Source organism: Geotrypetes seraphini, chromosome 1, assembly GCF_902459505.1.
Source record: "Geotrypetes seraphini chromosome 1, aGeoSer1.1, whole genome shotgun sequence".
Lineage (NCBI taxonomy): Eukaryota > Metazoa > Chordata > Amphibia > Gymnophiona > Dermophiidae > Geotrypetes > Geotrypetes seraphini.
Window position 1 is genome coordinate 126,045,195 of NC_047084.1, and position 21,112 is coordinate 126,066,306.

General features: G+C 46.8%; 1 protein-coding gene across 2 annotated transcripts in view; it reads right to left on the reverse strand.

Annotated features, from left to right (window-relative positions):
* The window catches only part of SEC24D (SEC24 homolog D, COPII coat complex component), a 255,374-nt gene that overhangs the window by 226,229 nt on the left and 8,033 nt on the right, over window positions 1–21,112 (reverse strand). For both annotated transcript variants that reach the window (XM_033938041.1, XM_033938046.1), the window contains exon 2: window positions 4,867–5,037. In XM_033938041.1, the coding sequence (XP_033793932.1) occupies window positions 4,867–4,996 (130 nt within the window). In that variant the 5' untranslated portion in view covers window positions 4,997–5,037. The remainder of the gene's footprint in view (window positions 1–4,866; window positions 5,038–21,112) is intronic.

Genomic DNA, 21,112 nt, shown 5'->3' on the forward strand with positions numbered 1-21,112 from the left:
TGCATAAACATTAGCCATTAATACAAATGTTGCCACTGTTTAAGGACCACGCTCTAAGGTTGGCTTACAAAAGGGGAGCCAACCTGAAGAATTAAGCCCCGCGGTATTAAGAGGTGTGAAGAGCGGGACTGAAACACAGCGAGGCCACTCCGTGTGTGGCAGCTGTAAAAACTGTGCCATTATGGTGACCTCCTCTGAGTTCATTAATCCTTTAAATCAGAAAAGATATGCACTGATATTTGAGACAACTTGTGCGACCGAATTTGTAGTATATTTGTGTGCCCCTGCTCTAAGGTTCATGTGGGCCAAACGAGCACACAGTTGAAGATCCGGTTAAATGAACATAGAAGCGCTATTAAAAGACAGGTCATTCAAGCCCCGATGGTGCAACACTGTCTGGATTATCACCACGATTTTTTCAACTCCAGTGCTATGTCCTGGATCACGTAAAATATGACAAACGGGGAGGGAATAGACAGTTGTTTCTTCAGCGGAAGGAGCAACGCTGGATCTATGAACTGGATTCTGTAACACCTAAAGGTTTAAACACATGTATAGTATTATTTCTACTAAATGTGTGTTTTTTAACATACTGTTTCAGAGATTGAGATTAAACACACCGCATTTCTAAGTTAACCAATCCATGAGAGTCTAGGTTGGGTTGACCAATCAGAGAAGAGTAGCCGACGTCCCCCATGTAAGCAAGGTGGAGTAGACTGATTGGCGTAGCTCTCGTTAAAATAAAGTAAGGAACCAGTACATTGACAGGACGCTGGTAAGAGCAATGAAGTAATTTTCGCAGTGAGTATTACAGCGAATTTACATCTGGTATTGTTTAGGACATTATAATGAGATACAAGACAATTGTTTGTGCTTGTGATCGTTTGTGTTCACAGATAAATGTGGGGAAGTGAATAAGCCCTGAAGAAACGGCCATACGCCGTGAAACGTTGGCCTATATACAGCATCACTTATATCTTCACAATTTAAAAGGCAGCTTATGAATCCTTGTCCTGCTAAATAGGGTAGTGGTAATTGCACATTCTCCTCAGAAGTTTTTTTGCCAATGATGTGGGTAGAGGAGGTTTGAGCATTTCTTGCTCTGCCGTGATATTACCTGAGGCGTTTTCTTCCGTTGGAGATAGTGCCCTTACATTGAACAAGTGGAGGCTTTAATCACTGCGCCACACTCTCCCCACCTGCACACCTAACTCCCTCACCCATCTCTCTCAGAGCTACAAAGTCACTTTTGATATATTCGGAGGGGTACCTAGCAGTATTATTAGTGCCAAGGTGGATGAGCAGCATCGGATAATAGTCATTAGGCTTGATGAGTCTTGACAAGCTCTCCATAACATCTTGGATTTTAGCACCAGGCAGACAGCATACCTCCTGAGATATCATTTCTGGTCTGTAGATGGACGCTTCTGTACCCCTCAGAAGGGAATCACCAACCACCTCTACTTTATGACTCCTAATGTTAACTGATCCAGCAATTTGGGAGATTTCGAGTTTTGGTCCTTCCTCTCCCTGGCTCTCATCTCCTCCACTTTCAGGGCTTTATACTAGTTCTTCAATTCAAGGGCAGTTGTAGTCACAGTATCAATCCTGCAGGGTTCCATAATCTGAGTCCAGCTGTCCACCCTCAGCATGGCCTCTTCTTTCCCACTGCTGGAAATCTTTGATACATCATGAAGCATTTCATCAATGTGTCTCTCACTCTCACAGATGCTTCTTAGTATTGCCACCTCCTCTCTCAGTTCCTTTGCTTCCTTCATGAGGGATGCAAGCTGAAGATAGTTTACACATGTAACCATTCCCTTTGCTTGGGTAACATTTTCTGTCCGCACAGAGATAGAAGCTGTAACCTGAGCAACAGCTTTGGTGACATGATATTTCCCAGCCATACTGTGGTTGCATTAAGTACTCACACCTGATGAGAAAAAAGAGAAAAATCCTACCAAAGCAATGCCCTGTTCCTACTTGGCTGAAAAGCCTATAAATCAAAAGATCAGTCTTGGGATGGGTAGTAGCTGGGGTGGATGGGTGGGAATTAAACATTAAATAAAGACTTTCCTCAATTGCTATCTGTGCCCTAATCTAATCTTATCTTATGCTCTAAAATGCAATCTAAAATACTAATCTAGACTAAAACACCTTTTTATATATAACCCTAACAGAGACTCAATGTTACACTATTACCTAAACTCACGTTACTGAAAAAGAAGAGTTCTGAACTAAAAAAGAAAAGGACAATGAAATAACTTACTGAAACCCAACTTTGCCTTTTCCCAAGTTTAGAGAAAGGGATTGGGACTTGTATACTGCCTCTTTTGCCATACTCAAAGCACTGTACATACAGATACTTCAAGCACTTTCCCTATCTGTCCTGGTAGGCTCACAATCTATCTAATATTCATGGGGCAGTGGAGGATTAAGTGACTTGCCCAGGATCACAAGGAGCAGTGTGGGGTTTGAATCCACAACTGCAGGGTGCTGAGGCTTTAGCTCTAACCACTATGACAGTGTTTCTCAATTTCTTCAAGCCAAGTATCCCTAAGTCTAACAAATATCAACCGAGTACCTCCACACAAGCTCCCCCCCAGACCCAACCCTGACCCCACCCCCATAATAACAGTACTAATTGTAATGCAATTTCTTCCATCCATTTTTCATATACACATAATATAATCTTAATACATAATGGTAACCACAAAATGTAAAAAACACAAAGCACACCATACACACAGAAAATGTTATCATTTATATTCTTTTTTTTTTTTTTTCAAAGAGGTCAAGGCAGATGACTTTAAAATGTGCAATGTCAACTCAGTAACAACTAAAGAAAAATAGACAAATATAGTGCAAAATATAGACAGCAGATAAATATTCTCAAAACTGACACATTTTGATCACTAAATAGAAAATAAAATCGTTTTTCCTACCTTTGTTGTCTGGTGATTTCAAGAGTCTCTGGCTGCACTTCCTTCTGACTGTGCATCCAATATTTCTTTCTTTCTGCCTCCTACATGCTTCTTCTCCTCAGGAACTCATTCCCTTCCCCAACCAACATCTCTCTCTCTGTCCCTCCATGAGTCCAACTTTTCTTCCTCTCTCCTCCTATTGGCAATATGTCTCCCTCTTTCTCTCTCACTGTCCATCTGTCTTGAGAGATCAAGGCCTCTTTCCTACCCCCTCTACTTTCACATCCAACATTTCTCCCTCTCCCATCCACTGGATCATGTGCAGCATTTTTCACCACTGCCCACTAGCCCCATGCCCATTTCTCCTTCTATCACCCTTCTCCAGCACCATGCCACATCTTTCCCTCCATCACTATGTCCAACATTCCTCCCTCCTTGCATCTCCTTCAATCTGTCCCTCTGTTCCCTCTCTACCACCATATCCAAAATTTCTCCCTCTCATCCTTCTGTTCCCCATGCACCTATACCTCATTCCTCTCTATAAATATTTCCAATTTTCCTTTTTCTTCCTTTCCCCTTGTGCACCATCTCTTTCACTGTCACTCACACACCCATGCCCAACAATTCTCTCTTTCTATTCCCTCCTTCCTATGTCCCAAGTTAGTGCCCCCTTCCTCCCCCCTTCTGTGTCCCATGTTCATGCCCCATCCCTTCTTTCTATGTCCCAAGTTCGTGCCACCCTTGCCTTCCAGACTTTGGCCCAAAATCATGCTCCTCCCATGTCTCAACGTGCTCCTTTCCCCCTTTGACCCAGATCATGTCCCCTCTCTCCCTTACTTGCTCGAGCCACATTCACTCAATCTGCCTTCTGTAGCACTCGTGCAGGAATTCACACACTGCATGTGGCTGACCCACAAGCCTTCCCTCTGATGTCAACTCTGACGTTGGAGAGAAGGTATACGGGTCAGCTATGTGCAGTATGTGAACTGCTGCCTGCGCATCCCTGCAACGAGAGCCGCTGAAGGCAGAAGGGTAACTGGGACTCGATACCTCTCCCTCCCCGCTGACCCAGAAGGCTTGCCTCTGACATCAGCTCTGACATTGGAGGGAAGCCCTGTGGGTCGGCTTTGGTGGAGGGGGTCGGGCGGGAAGGAGAGATCCCTGGCAGTGGCTTGACAGGAAGGTGGAGGGCAGGAAGGAGGGATCCCCAGCAGCGACTTCGACAGGAGAATGGAGAGCAGGAAGAGGGATCCCCAGCAGCGGCTTCGACAGGAGAGTGAAGAGCAGAAAGGAGGGATCCCCAGTGGCAGCTTCGGTGAGTGGGCAGGCAATATCCTCAGTGGTGGCCAGTGTCGTGTACCCCCAACAAGTGGCCACATACTCCTAAGGGTACGTGTACTGCGTGTTGAGAAACTACGCCACGCTCTTTTCCAGGTAAGTTAGTCCAGTGGAGTTTTTCTTCCCCTTAGCAGGTCTTCACTCACAGATGAAAGATTAAAAAGGCCATCCTAGATCCAAACTAGGCTACACCAGGAATTTTCCAACACTTGCTGAATCTAATGAAAGAGAGCAAAGGCAACGTACTCCTGCAGTCTTTATCCACATCTATCTCGTATGCTGGTCAGCTTCATTCTGAGGCTAGAATAAATGGTGCCTTGAGAGGTCCTACAAGATACTGCTTTCATGCATGTTAAACTGCAAAGTAAATCTTGCTGGTGGAGGAAATAGGCACTGATAAGTGCTGCTCTTCTGGTGGCTTGAGGGCAATCAGAGAATAGCAGAAATCTGGGAACAGCACAGGGGGAGCAAAAAGCTAGGAAAGGTATTACCCTTCCAAACAATGCCAGGTCTAGCCTCACCACCTCATTTCCTCTCACTGATGAGCAAGCCAAGTGGCTGCTTCATTACAGCTTACAAGTGCATTACAACAGTAGTTTCTTACTAGATTGAGATGCTGAATAGTGTCCATACAGCGGAGCAGAAGAAGAAGTTCCAAAGCCTGTGGGAAAGCTTCCCATCCCTGGCTGGGCCTGAGAATACGGTGGTGCAGTAACATAACCTGGATGACTCATTTCTTCAGTATTCTGATTCCAAACAACACTTCTTTAAAATTCTGTGAAAGAAAAAAATGTCAGTTCAATATCAGGCTTCTTAAATGACTAGGCTAACAAATACTGAACTCCAGTAATATGCACTAATGCATATTAACATACGTTAAATAACTCTAGCCTGATTATTTACTAAGGAAAAATTAAGTCTTCCCTGATAATTTTCTTTCTTTTAGTTACAGCACATGAATCCAGAGACTTGTAGCTTAAGACCATCTACCAGCAGGTGAAGATTCAGAGCATTAAACTGAGCTCTGTCACACAGGATGTTATGCTCCTTGGCCAATCAGTATTTCTCATAACAAAGCAGAAGGAGAATTAGTGAACACAATGATATATCATTTTTTCATTCTATAAGACGCACCCATCCATAAGATGCACACCCTTGTAGAGGAGGTAAAACCAAGGAAAAAAAATTTCCTCCTCTACAGGGAGGTGCGTCTGGTGGTCTGGTGTTGGGAAGCCTGAAGCAGCCCACCCACAGCCTGAAGCAGCCCGCAGCCGAAGGAGCCCGCCTGCAGCCCAAAGCTCAAAGCAGTCCCTGCAGCCAGAAGCTGCCCGCAGCCACCTTTTTAAAGTTGTAGTTGTCCAGTGTGCTCTCCTGCTGGATGGCTGGCTTTGGTAGCAAAGCAGCACAATGCAGGAGCGCGACCTTTGCGCTTCCTGCCTGGTCCTGCTCCGTGCCTTTTTAGGGGTGGAAAAAGTGTGTCTTATGGAGCGAAAAATACGGTAAGTAGAATTCCTTCCTCACAGCCACTAGATATGAATCTGACAACAATCAGAACTTGATGATTGCCAAACATCCAAGTAAGAAAAGGATAACCTATAAAATTGTATTACTATTATTCAAAATCCGAGCTGCGGAAACTCCTTTGTACTTTACACTTATGTTATGTTTTTGTTTATTTTAAATTTGTAAGCCACTTTGACCTCTTGCATTAAGCAGGATATCATAAGAACATAAGAATAGCCTTACTGGGTCAGACCAATGGTCCATCAAGCCCAGTAGCCCCTTCTCATGGTTGCCAATCCAGGTCACTAGTACCTGACTAAAACCCAAGGAGTAGCAATATTCCATGCTACCAATCCAGGGCAAGCAGTGGCTTCCCCCCATGTCTTTCTCAATAACAGACTATGGACTTTTCCTCCAGGAACTTGTCCAAACCTTTCTTAAAACCAGCTACTCTATCCACTCTTACCACAACCTCTGGCAATGTTTACAATAAACATACTTAAGTAGATTTTTAACAAATTGCAGCTCTACACTCTCGAGGAACGTAGGGAGAGAGGAGACATGTTCGAAACATTTAAGTACCTCACGGGACGTGTCGAAGTGGAAGATGATATTTTCTTTCTCAAGGGACCCTCGGCCACAAGAAGGCACCCGCTCAAACTCAGGGGCAGAAAATTTCATGGCGACACCAGAAAGTATTTCTTCACAGAGAGAGTGGTTGATCATTGGAACAAGCTTCCAGTGCAGGTGATCGAGGCAGACAGCGTGCCAGACTTTAAGAATAAATGGGATACCCATGTGGGATCCCTACGAGGGTCAAGATAAGGAAATTGGGTCATTAGGGCATAGACAGGGGGTGGGTAAGCAGAGTGGGAAGACTTGATGGGCTGTAGCCCTTTTCTGCCGTCATCTTCTATGTTTCTATGTTATCCATCTAGATACTACTCAAATCTGTTCATGAAATTTGTCTCATTGTCTCTTCTTTTTGCCAAATAATATGTGAAACTAATTGTTGTTCTATTTTTTCTGTACATGGACTTGAACTTTGGAATCTTCCACCAACTCACCTTAGACTTTAAAAATATTTAATTCAGTTTAAGAAAGAACTTTAAACATTTCTTTTTTCTGACGCTGGCCGGGTATGACTGGTTGTGCAGGAAGACTACACCTTTTGTATTTTCCCTTCCCCCCTTTTCTATTTTGATACTGTAGTTCTTATCGTCTTAACACTACCTTTTCAGCTATAAGTCACTTAGACCCTGATTCTGCAAAGCGCACCTAAAGTTTTAGGTGAGAGTTATACATCCAAACAATGTCCTTAATGTTATAATAGTTTATTATTATGACATTATTAGAATGGTGATTTTATGGAGTTTTTCATTATAATTGTGATACTGGGAGTTGGATCTGTTTAATGCTTTTATTTATTTCTCTTCCATCAGAGAGTGGCTGGGATTCAAACCAGCAACATTAAGATAGAAGGCTATAGGTTTAACCAATGTGCTACAGAGTGAGCTAGCAAGCTGCGTAGCAATTGTAAAACCAGGTCCTACACACATTATAAAGGAGGTCTATTTTTTGAGCATAGTTTGGGCTTCAGATAGACCTGAGTTCTATGGCCGAAACTTAGGCACAGTTTGGACGTCCTTAATGTGATCTGCTAAATAGTTCTCTGGGTTTTTATTTTTGCTTTATTAAGCTCAAAATACATTTACCGTATTTTCACGCAAATAACGCGCACCCGTATAAAACGCGCACACGGGTATAGCGCGCAGAAATCACGATGATATGTACAAAAACTTTGGTATACCGCGCTCACGGGTATACCGCGCATGCTGCCCGACGCTCCTTTCGCCCGCCCTGACTTTCCGTGCGCTGTCCCGACTCTCCGTTCACCCCCCCTGACTTCCGTGCACTGTCCCCCCTTGAAGGTCTGTCCCCATCCTGAAAGCCTGATGCCCCCCCGACGTCCGATACATCCCTCCCCCCCGAAGGACCGCTGACTCCCCAACAATATCGGGCCAGGAGGGAGCCCAAATCCTCCTGGCCACGGCGACCCCCTAACCCCACCCCGCACTACATTACGGGCAGGAGGGATCCCAGGCCCTCCTGCCCTCGACGCAAACCCCCCTCCCCCCAACGACCGCCCCCCCCCAAGAACCTCCGACCGCCCCCCAGCCGACCCGCGACCCCCACGACCCCCCCACCCCCCTTCCCCGTACCTTTGGTAGTTGGCCGGACAGACGGGAGCCAAACCCGCCTGTCCGGCAGGCAGCCAACGAAGGAATGAGACCGGATTGGCCCATCCATCCTAAAGCTCCGCCTACTGGTGGGGCCTAAGGCGCGTGGGCCAATCAGAATAGGCCCTGGAGCCTTAGGTCCCACCTGGGGGCGCGGCCTGAGGCACATGGTCGGGTTGGGCCCATGTGCCTCAGGCCGCGCCCCCAGGTGGGACCTAAGGCTCCAGGGCCTATTCTGATTGGCCCACGCGCCTTAGGCCCCACCAGTAGGCGGAGCTTTAGGATGGATGGGCCAATCCGGCCTCATTCCTTCGTTGGCTGCCTGCCGGACAGGCGGGTTTGGCTCCCGTCTGTCCGGCCAACTACCAAAGGTACGGGGAAGGGGGGTGGGGGGGTCGTGGGGGTCGCCAGGGGGGTCGCGGGTCGGCTGGGGGGGCGGTCGGAGGTTCTTGGGGGGGGCGGTCGTTGGGGGGGAGGGGGGTTTGCGTCGAGGGCAGGAGGGCCTGGGATCCCTCCTGCCCGTAATGTAGTGCGGGGTGGGGTTAGGGGATCGCCGTGGCCAGGAGGGTTTGGGCTCCCTTCTGGCCCAACTACCAAAGGTACGGGGAAGGGGGGTGGGGGGGTCGTGGGGGTCGCCAGGGGGGTCGCGGGTCGGCTGGGGGGGCGGTCGGAGGTTCTGGGGGGGGGGCGGTCGTTCGAGGGAGGGGGGTTTGCGTCGAGGGCAGGAGGGCCTGGGATCCCTCCTGCCCGTAATGTAGTGCGGGGTGGGGTTAGGGGGTCGCCGTGGCCAGGAGGGTTTGGGCTCCCTTCTGGCCCGATATTGTCGGGAAGTCGGCGGTCCTTCGGGGTGGGGGTGCGAGTGGTCCTGCCGGGGAGGGGGGGATGTATCGGACGTCGGGGAGTCGGCCGGGCAAGAGGGCTTGGGCTCCCTCTTGCTCCGATCGTGGATGCGGGTGCGGGTGGGAGCGCGTGCGAGCGGTCGTTCGGGGTGGGGGTGCGAGCGGTCCTGCTGGGGAGGTGAATCGGGCGTCGGGCGGGGTGGGAACTATGTTTTAAAACTTTTGTATACCGCGCTCACGCATATAACGCGCGAGGGGTATGCGCGGTAGGTAAAAACGCGTATAACGCGCGCGTTATATGCGTGAAAATACGGTAATAAGGCACCACATAAACAGGGCACATCAAACAGATATATTGCATACAAAACCTTCTATTTTTGTGGACAAATAGCAATGCTATTTGCTAATTAGAGGAAAGTCTGCTTTGTTTGACAAATTTATCACATAATTAGGTCTTTTTAACATTGTAATTATTTTACTAACTTTTAATCCTGACATGTACTTCACTGATTGTTCAGTTTCTTATGGTGTAAACCGCCTAGAACTCTTGGGTAATGGCGGTATAGAAGATTAAACTTATTATTATTATTAAAATATCTATTAACTGAAACACAGCACAGAAAAACAAAGCTTTAGGTTTCTTGCTAAAAAGCTACCCTTGTTTTCTGACTAAACAGTGCTCCAAGCAGCTCATTCTTGAAAGCAAAGAAAACACATGAAAAAATATATATAGATTGCATACATAACTTCATTTGCAAAAGCTTAAAAACAGATACAGACCTTAGCATGGCTTCTACTTCATTGCAAATTGAGGTGTGCAGATGCACAATGCTGACCTCATTGTGAGATAATCAAGGTGCACCTTTAAGGTAGAATGCCACAATTAAAATATGTGCTGGGTTTTGAACCCATGACCTTTGGAAAATGAGCACATGGCTTTTGCCTGGTGAGCCACAGCTGCTTCCTTTTGGTTGTGGGGGTTCCTACCATGAGAGTTTAGAAATCTTAGCCATATCCAGGTGAAAACACCTGAGAAGATCATAGCTTAGCCATGCGGTTTCCCTTCTGCGCTGTCCGACTTTCAATCTGGCCTCCCGCACATCCCTTTACCTAATTTTAGCAGGAAGCAGCCTGCAGAGAGGATCGCCAGTACTTTAGTGATCCTTGAAGGTTGCCATGGGCCTCAGGAACTGTCTTAACAACATAAGAACATAAGAATTGCCACTGCTGGGTCAGCCTAGTGGCCCATCATGACCAGCAGTCCGCTCACGCAGCGGCCCTAGAAACATAGAAACATAGAAAATGATGGCAGAAAAGGGCCACGGCCCATCCAGTCTGCTCACTCCAAAGACCCACCCCCTATCTACCTCCATGAAGAGATCCCACATGCCAATCCCATCTTTTCTTAAAATCTGGCACGCTGCTGGCCTCAATTACCTGTTGTGGAAGATTATTCCAGCGATCAACCACCCTTTCAGTGAAGAAATATTTTCTGGTATAACCATGAAATTTCCCACCCTTGATTTTCCACGGATGCCCTCTTGTCGCCGTGGGTCCTTTAAGAAAAAAGAGATCTTCTTCCACCTCGATACGGCCCGTGACATATTTGAACGTCTCTATCATGTCTCCTTTCTCTCTGCGTTCTTCGAGTGAGTATAGCTGCAACTTATCCAGCCGTTCCTCATACGGGAGATCCTTGAGTCCTGAAACCATTCTGGTGGCCATTCACTGAACCGACTCAACTCTCCGCTCATCCTTTTGATAATGCGGCCTCCAGAATTGCACACAGTATTCCAGATAGGGTCTCACCATTGATCTGTACAATGGCATAATAACCTGGGGCTTACGGCTGACGAACCTTCTACGGATACAACCCATGATTTGCCTAGCCCTGGAGGAAGCTTTCTCCACCTGATTGGCAGTCTTCATGTCTTCGCTAATGATCACGCCCAAGTCGCGTTCTGCTACAGTCCTTGTAGGATCTCGCCATTTAGGGTGTAAGTCCTGCATGGATTTTTGCCACCAAGGTGCATTACCTTGCATTTTTTGGCATTGAAACTTAGTTGCCAAGTCTTTGACCAATGCTCCAGCAGGAGTAGGTCCTGCGTCATACTGTCAAGCATTGAGCTTTTGTCGGGCACTGTGCTTTCGTCCGTTGAGCTTTTGCCTACTAGGTTGCATAGTTTGGCGTCACTTAGGAAGATGTTAAATAGGATTGGGCCCAAGACCGAGCCCTGCGGCATTCCGCTGATCACCATCGTATCGGAGAGGGTACCGTTAACCACCACCCTCTGACGTCTACCCCTAAGCCAGTCCCTAACCCATGCGATTAATGTTACCCCCAGTGCCCTAACTGACTAGTGCCCTAACTGACACTAGCCCTACCAGCGTATGGCTTGAATCCCTGGAGGGTGTTTTCCCTATGACAGGCTCCGGAAGAGTGTTCCAGTTTTCTAACACCCTCTGGGTGAAGAAGAACTTCCTTACGTTTGTGCGACAGCTCCTGTGGTCTATGGCAACCTGCAAGGATTGCTAAAGTACTGACGATCCTCTCTGCAGGCTGTTCCCTGCTAAAATTAGGTAAAGGGATATGCAGGAGGTCAGGGAGGAACACACAGGCCTTCCGGGGGGGAGGGTAGTCCTTTGGGGGAACGACAGGCCTTCAGGGGTGGGGTGCAGACATTCAGGGGGGACAGACAGGCCTTCAGGGGTGGGATGCAGACATTCAGGGGGGACAGGCAGGCCTTCAGGGATGGGGTGCAGGCCTTCAGTGGGGGGGTGCAGGCCTTCAGGGGGGACAAGCAGGCCTTCAGGATGAGGTGCAGGTCTTCAGGGGTGGGGTGCAGGCCTTCGGAGGGGATGGTGGAGGCCTTCAGGGGGGACAGGCTTTCGGGGGAGGAGGGCCCTGGTGTAGAAGAGAGGAGGGAGGTTCAAAGAGATGTGCATATGCCAGACTTCGGGGGGAAGAAATAATGGGTCTAAAAACAGAGGAGTGGGAGAGAGATGGTGGACAATGGGATTTAGGGAGGGAAGGAACAGAAAGGGAAAGAAGTTGGACACAAGGGATGATGTGGAGGGAGGATAGAGATACTGGATAGGAGGGTAGTTGAGAAAAGAAAGAGAGATGTTGGACCCTAGGGTGGTGGGGAAGGAGGGAGAGATGCTGGATGAAAGGGTAGTTAAGAAAAGGTGGATCTGTTGATGGAGACAAAAAAAAAAGAAAGATGCCAGACCTCTGGGGGAGGGAAGGGAAACAGAAGGGGAGGACAGAGATGGCAGATGGATGGTTAGCACAGAGAAAGAAGAAAGAAGGAGACCCTGGCAAGCAAGTTATCAGAAGACAACCAGAGCCTGGGACCAATAAGATTTGAATAATGACCAGATAACAAAGGTAGGAAAAAGCACAGTTATTTATCGTAACAGGTGTTATCCAGGGACAGCAGGCAGCTATTCTCACATATGGGTGACGTCATCAGCGGATCCCGGATGTGGAAACTCGCAAGCAGACTTGCTTGAAGAAACCAGAAGTTTGAGTCAACCGCACCGCGCATGCACAAGTGCCTTCCCGCCCAGCATAGGGCGCGTCTCCTCAGTTCAGATAGCTAGCAGAGAAGCCAACCAGGAGAGGTGGGTGGGTTATGAGAAAAGCTGCCTGCTGTCCCTGGATAACACCTGTTACGGTAAGTAACAGTGCTTTATCACAGGACAAGCAGGCAGCCTATTCTTACATATGGGTGACGTCCAAGATAACCAGAATGGGATGGTGTGAGTGTTGGCAATTTAGGAGAATAAATTTTGTAATACTGTTTGGCCAAACTGTCCATCCCGTCTGGAGAAAGTATACAGACAATAGTGAGACATGAAAGTATGAACCGAGGACCAAGTAGCAGCCTTGCAAATTTCCCCAATAGGAGTAGATCTGAGGAAAGCTACGGAAGCTGCCATTGCTGTGACTTTATGGGCTGTGACTCTACTGTGTCGGGGTAATCCAGCCTGGGCATAGCAGAATGAGATACATGCAGCCATCCAGTTGGAAATGGTACTCTTAGAGATAGGATGTCCCAACTTGTTTGGATCAAAGGAGACAAAAACTTGAGGAGCAGTGCTATGTTGTTTGGTGCGTTCCAAATAGAAGGCCAAAGCACGTTTACAGTCCAGAGTATGACGAGCTACTTCTCCAGGATGAGAATGAGGCTTCGGAAAGAACACTTGAAGAACAATGGATTGGTTGAGATGAAATTCCAATACCACTTTAGGGAGGAATTTTGGATGAGTACGTAGGACCACCTTATCATGATGAAACACCGTGAAAGGTGGATCAGCAACTAAGGCTTGCAACTCACTGACTCGTCAAGCAGAAGTGAGGGCAATGAGAAACACCACTTTCCAAGTGAGATACTTCAGATGAGCCTTGTCAATTGGTTCAAACAGAGGCTTCATCAGTTGAGCAAGAACAACATTGAGGTCCCAAAGCACAAGAGGCGGTTTGAGAGGAGGTTTGACATTGAAGAGACCTTTCATAAATCTGGAAATCACAGAAATGCTGAGGCTCCTTATGATGACAAAAACACCATGTAGAAAATCTAGTCCATTTTTGGTGATAGCATTGTCTAGTTGTAAGCTTTCTAGAAGCTTCTAAAACGTCTCTTACAGATTGAGAAAACTGAAGAGGGGTTATGTTGAGAGGTACTAGGCTGTCAGGTGTAGAGACTGCAGGTTGGGATGAAGCAGATCCTTGACTCTGTGTAAGCAGAGAAGGAAAAACTGGTAGAAGGTTTGGCTCCCTGCTGCTGAGTTGAAGTAGAAGGGAGTACCAGAGTTGTCTCGGCCACCGAGGAGCGATTACAATCATGGTGGCATGATCGTTCTTCAACTTGACCAGAGTCTTGAGAATGAGAGGGAATGGAGGGAATGCATATAGGAAGAGATTCGTATATTCCAGAAAAAAAGTATTTGCCTCGAGGCGATAAGGAGAGTATATCCTGGAGCAGAACCGAGGCAGTTTGTAGTTGTGAGGAGCTGCAAAGAGGTCTATCTGAGGTGTTCCCCACTGGGAAAAAATGTGATGAAGAGGCGAGGAATGGAGTGTCCATTCGTGAGGTTGCAGAAGACGACTCAAGTTGTCCACCAAGCAATTCTTCGCCGCTTGGATTTAGACAGCTTTGAGGAAGGTGTTGTGGCAGATTGCCCAGTCCCAAACCTTCAGAGCTTCTTGACAAAGGAAGGCAGATCCTGTCCCTCCCTGTTTGTTGACATAATACATGGCGACTTGGTTGTCCGTCCGAATGAGGATTACCTGGTCGTGAAGAAGATGTTGAAAAGTGTTGAGAGTCTTGAGGATCGCTCTGAGTTCCAACAGATTGATATGACACTGACGATTTGTACTGGTCCAGTACAGATCTGTACTGGTCCAGCCTTGAGTACGGAGACCATCGAGATGAGCACCCCAAGCGTAGGTCGAAGAATCTGTCGTGAGGACCTTCTGATGAGGAGGCATTTGAAAAAGCAAGCCTCTGGAGAGATTGGAAGAGAGCATCCACCAACGGAGAGACTGCTTCAATGAAGAAGAGACTGTTATGTGTCGAGAAAGTGGGTCGCAAACCTGCGTCCATTGAGATGCCAGGGTCCACTGAGGAATTCTGATGTGAAGTCTGGCAAAAGGAGTCACGTGTACTGTGGAGGCCATGTGACCTAGGAGTACCATCATGTGTCTCGCTGAGATGGAAGACCGGGAGGACACTGTATGACAGAGTTGAAGAAGAGCTTCCAGACGTTGTTGAGGGAGGAATGCTGCGAGTTGGACAGTGTCCAGAACAGCTCCAATGAATTGTAGATTCTGTGAAGGCTGAAGTTGGGATTTGGGAAAGTTGATTTCGAATCCCAAACTTTGTAGGAACCAGGTAGTCCGTTAGATCGCTACAATAACCCCTTGAGATGTTGAATCTTTGATGAGCCAGTTGTCTAGGTAGAAATAGACCAAGGTTCTGTAGAGCTGCTGTTACCACTACCAGGCACTTGGTGAACATTCTGGGAGATGAAGCCAGGCAAAAAGACAGCACATTGTATTGATAATGTAGATTCCCTACCCGAAATCTGAGATATTGACGAGAGGCCGGATGAATGGGGATATGAGTGTAGACCTCCTTGAGATCCAGAGAGCATAACTAGTTGTTCTGCTCGAGAAGGGGATAAAGGGATGCCAGGGACAACATTCAAAATTTTTTTTTGACCAAAAATTTGTTGAGTGCCCTGAGCTCCAGAATGGGCCGCAGATTGCCTGTCTTCTTCGGAACAAGGATGTAATGGGAGTAAAAACCCCTGTTCTGCTGTTCAAAAGGAACTGATTCGATGGCATGGAGACGAAGCAGAGCTTGAGCTTCCTGAAGAAGAAGGGCGGTCTGGGAAGGACTGGAAGGATACTCTCTTGGAGGAAGCTCTGGTGGAACCTGAGTGAAATGAAGAGAGTATCCTTCCCTGATGATGGTGAGCACCCAGAGGTTGGATGTAATAGTCATCCATCGGTGGTAAAAATGATGGAGACGACCTCCTATAGGGGGAAGAGAAGTCAGAGTCAGAACGGTAGAGGTTATGCTCTGTTTTAAACAGTCAGAAAGGCTGAATAGCCTTAGGTGCAGCAGAAGGGTGAGGTTTTTGTTGCTTCTGAGGCTGCTGTTTTTCAAGAGGAGGGCGATTGTAAGGAGCAGGGCGTGTAGGTTTGGCAGGAGCTGGCTTTGGCTTAGGTCTGAAAATAGAAGCAAAATATTTTTCATGTTCAGACAATTTCTTGGTGGCTGCCTCGATAGATTCATCAAAGTGGTCATTGCCCGCACAAGAAATATTAGCCAAGCGATCCTGAAGATTAGGGTCCATGTCAATGGTACGAAGCCAGTCAAAGCGAAGCATGGCCACAGGGCAGCTGCCAGGGCAGATAACTCGAAGGCATCGTAAGATGACTGGAGGAGATGTAAGCGGAGTTGTGATCAATCAAGTTTCAATCAAGTTTATTCATATTATTTGATTGAACGCTTTTCCAAATTACAAAGCGTTGTACAAAAAATAAAAATATGATTTTAGAGAAATCACTTATACATAATACATTAATCAGACCTACATGGGTAATTGCTTTTTAAAACCACGGGAAACAATAGGAAAGAGGGGAGGAAATACAATTTTTTGAAGAAAAAGTACATATAAGGGAAGTAAATTAGGAGGGTAGAAGAAGAGGATTGCTGGCAGAAGGGGGTTGAATAAGAGAGCTATTGGAAATCTTGTTTTGGAGATGGCAGAAATCGTTATATTTTCAGTTAAAGGCTTCTTTAAAAAGAAGGCACTTTAAGCTACTCTTAAATTTCTGCAAATCTTGTTCAAGTCTTATATATAAAGGAAGAGAATTCCAAGTCATTGGAGCTGTTACAGAAAAGATAGAAGCACGGCGTGTTCCGATAATTTTCAAGGAAGGAACGTTAAGGGTAAATTGTGAAGATGATCTAAGAACTCTCGATGAGTTATGTGGAATCAGAAGCCTATCTATAAATGCCGGTGTGTTGGTCTGTATTGTCTTGAAGACTAGAAGAGCTATTTTATATGTAATCCTATATGTTATTGGCAACCAGTGAGCTTTTTGCAGTAAAGATGTAACATGGTCAAATTTTTTTGAGCCTGAAATTATCTTTATTGCTGTGTTTTGTATAAATTGAAGACGCCTTATATCTTTTAAATATGCGCCTTTTAATAAAGAATTACAATAATCTAGTTTAGACATTACTAGGGAATGAACTAGTGTATTAAGGGAGAGTTTATCAAGGAAGGGGACTAGTGATCGTATCATCCTCAACTTGTAGAAACAATTTTTAACTAATGCACTGATTTGCGAACGAAACGTGAGTTTATTATCTATTAGTACTCCCAGAATTTTTGTGTTGTTAGTTTGATTGAGCGGCTTATTATCGATTAAGATTGGGTTAATAAGTTGTATCCCTTCTTTCCCTGAAAAGAGCACAGTAGTAGTTTTGTTGATGCTTAGGGATAGTTTATTGACATTTAGCCAGTCATGGATGTTGGCTAGCTTTTGGTTAATGTTAGAAATGTCGTGTGAACTTGTGGGATCAATAGTGTGCAGAAGTTGAAAATCATCTGCATAAGCATATACTGTGAACCCGATGGACTGACAAAGGGTTAAAAGAGGGGCCAAGTAGATGTTAAACAGTAAAGGAGACAGTATAGAACCTTGCGGAACTTGATAAGGTTCTGAAAAAGAATTTTTGAAGTACACCGTTGAGAATCTATCTGTAAAATACGATCGAAGCCATTCAAGAACTTGGTCATTTAGACCGATGGAGGAGAGTCGTTGAAGTAGTAAATGATGGTCAATTGTGTCAAATGCTGCTGCTAAATCTAGGGAAATGAGTATGACAGATTTATGTTGGTCCAAATAATAGTGAATAGATGTGACGAGACCTACAAGGGAATGCTCTGTTGAATGATTTTTACGAAATCCTGATTGGTTAGGATGCAAAACCCGAGTTTTGTCAACGAAGTCTGACAATTGCTGAAATACTACTTTTTCTGTTAGTTTTGCTAAAAAAGGAAGATTGGCTATTGGACGATAATTTGAAATAACGTTGAGACTGATTTTTGAGTCCTTAATAATCGGAAGGAGAACAGAGTGATAAAGAAGCAAGGACTTCTTGAAATTCAAAGTGCTTTTGAGTATCCAAATAAGTCAAGAATTTTGGTAATAGAGAAATGAGGAACTTAAAATACCGTATTTGCCGGCGTATAAGACGACTGGGCGTATAAGACGACCCCCCAACTTTTAGTTAAAATATAGAGTTTTGTTATATACTCGCCGTATAAGACTACCCCTTCTTCCGCACACCTTCTCTACCGCCCCGGGTGCAGCACAGCCGGCCAGGTCCCCTTACTTTTGTGGCACTTCCCCGACCGACCGACAACAGCCCCGGTCCGACAAACCTCCCTGCCCTTAACCGCGAATCTAAATTACCTTCTTACAGCTGCTGTAAGAAGGTAATTTAGATTCGCGGCTACAGGGCAGGGAGGATTGTCGGACCCGGGCTGTTATCGGTCGGTCGGGGAAGTGCCACAAAAGTAAGGGAACCTGGCCGGCTGTGCTGCAACCGGGGCGGGGCGGCCGCCCCTCTCTCTTGGTAGCCACTCGAACCGCGAGGCTACTCTCCTTCTCCTTATCTGCCCTGCCTGCAGCACAGAGCCGAACGGAAGTCTTCCCGACGTCAGCGCTGACGTCGGAGGGAGGGAGGGCTTTGTTTAAGCTTTGTTTAAGCCCTCCCTCCCCTCCGACGTCAGCGCTGACGTCGGGAAGACTTCCGTTCGGCTCTGTGCTGCAAGCAGAGAAGGTAGGGAGAAGAAGAGCCGCGTACATCCAGAAGACTGAGCATCCAGCCCCGCAGGAGCCCCGCGACCCTCGGAGGCGTCCCCATGGGATCCCCGCGACCCTAGGGGGCGTCCCCACGGGATCCCTGCGACCCTAGGGGCGTCCCCGTGCAGCTCTCTAATGTAAAGTAAGGGCATGTAAACAGTACCCGGCGTATAAGACGACCCCCGACTTTGGGGAGGATTTTAAGGTACTGAAAAGTCATCTTATACGCCGGCAAATACGGTAAGTAATAAAATGGAAATTATAATTGAGGACTTTAGAGGAAATCATGGCATTTTGATAGATGCGACGTCTGAATTTGTTCATAGTTTTCCCTTCCCTTCCAGGAGGAACGGTGGCATAAACCTTGGAAGGAAGGGACCTCTTCAAGGAGGACTCGACCAGCAGGGACTAATGAGATAACTGTGAGTTGTCAAACCCTTTGCGATGTACAGTTTTATATCTAGAGTCCAATTTGCCTAGAACAGCCAGTATGGTATAAGGGGTCTCCAAGCATCGAACAAAAGTCTAAGACAAAAGCTTGTGAAGAGGAAGATTAAGACTCTGCCGGAGGTTGAGGGAGATGCATGACTTCGAGGTACTCCTTAGAGTATTTGGAACCAGCATCTAATTGAAGATCCAAGTCAATAGCCATCTAACGAAGAAAAGATGAGAATGATAGCTGATCTGCCAATGCTTTGCCTCGAGAAGGACTCGAGGATGCCGAGGGAGCCTGGGTCGAAGATGAAGCTTCCGCAGGAAAAAAGGCATCAAAAGAATATGGAGACTTGGATGAAACAATTGAAACCGCTGCATCCTCGAGGTTCGGAAGTGGAGACCTCGAGCGAGGAGTCGGCGGTCTAGTCAAAGTAGGAGTAGTGCGATGCTTAGTTAGATGCTTTAGAAGAAGAACTATGCCTGGAATTATGCCTCGATGAAGGCCTCGATCGTAAGTGAGAACGATGCTTCGAAGCAGATCTCGAAGATCGAGGAGACTTCGCCTCAGAGACAGAAGCAGCCAATGCCACCAAAGAATGGATAGGACTGGAGGCTGTAGAGTGAAGCTCCAGAGGCTAGATGGAGGAACCTCGATGCACTCCCAAAGCCTCTGTCCTTGGATAGAGTGTGAGGATTCCTGCCAAGGTACTTGCAAAGATTCTGCTCCTTGCTTCACGTGTTTGGATACCAGACCAGACACTCACAGAGACTCTGCTCCCTGCAAAGAGTGTGTAAGTTCAGACTGAGGCAAAGGAAGCGGCTCGACCTCGCGGGAGTCCGCTGAATGCCCAGGCTGGATGAGAGGAAGAAGCTTTAGTCCCATATTAGTAAGGAACTGAATGAATTGCTTCTCCAACATGGTCTGGAAAGAAGCCGGCAAGGATGGATCTGCGTCTGAAACCGGACCACCTGCTTTGGCTGGAGGTTCCACCGAGGCAGTGTAATTGTGCTTCGACTTAGAAGTCTTAGGCACTTTGAGTACCACCGCAGGAACTTTCTGCTGAGCTATCTGACCTGAAGAAACAGGGGAAGATACAGCAGATGTCATTGAAGAGAGAGCCGCTGCAAACGACGAAGGTCTGATGAGGATCGAGGTGGAAACAGTAGAAGCAGGAGGAATCTCAGTTGAAGGTGAGGCCGAAGGCGTCTTCGATTTTGAGAGATCGGAGAAAGAATCCATCCCGAACAGCTTCTCCACCAAAAGATGACGATGTGTAAGGGCTCGAGGTTGAAGAGTAGCACAGCGCTCGCACGACTTCGGATGATGTTCTGGCCCAAGGCACTTGAGGAACCGACTTGAGTCCTTAAGGGAAATTGCACGCTGGCACTGGCTACACTTCTTAAATCGCGTGACAGGCCGAGACATAGGAGGAATAATAGCCGCCGCAAGATCGAAGCTCTTGTTCTGCCCTGGCAAACGGACGGAAGATTGTGCCACAACATGCCCAACACTGCCAGGATAATCTCACACACTAGCATGATAATGACACAATGTGCCTAGCACTGCCAGGATAATCTCGCACACTAGCATGATGATGCTACAATGTGCCTAGCACTGCCAGGATAATCTCGCACACTAGCATGATGATGCTACAATGTGCCTAGCACTGCCAGGATAATCTCGCACACTAGCATGTTGATGCCACAATGAGCCTAGCACTGCCAGGATAATCTCAAACACAAGCATGATGATGCCACAATGTGCCTAGCACTGCCAGGATAATCTCGCACACTAGCATGATGGTGCCACAATGAGATTAGCACTCCCAGGATAATCTCAAACACTAGCATGATGATGCCACATCGTGCTTGAACTGCTAGGATAATCTCACACACTAGCATGAAGATGACACAATGTGCCTAGCACTGCCAGGATAATCTCGCACACTAGCATGATAATGCCACAAGATAATGCCACACACTACTAGCATAATGACACAATGTGCCTAGCACTGCCAGGATAATCTCGCACACTAGCATGAAGATGACACATTGTGCCTAGCACTGTCAGAATAATCTTGCACACTAACATGATAATGCCACAGGATAATGTCACACACAATAGCATAATGACACAATGTGCCTAGCACTGCCAGGATAATCTCGCACACTAGCATGATAATGCCACAAGATAATGCCACACACTACTAGCATAATGACACAATGTGCCTAGCACTGCCAGGATAATCTCCCACACTAGCATGAAGATGACACAATGTGCCAAGCACTGCCAGGATAATCTCCCACACTAGCATGAAGATGACACAATGAGCCTAGCACTGCCAGGATAATCTCACACACTAGCATGATAATGCCACAAGATAATGCCACACACTACTAGCATAATGACACAATGTGCCTAGCACTGCCAGGATA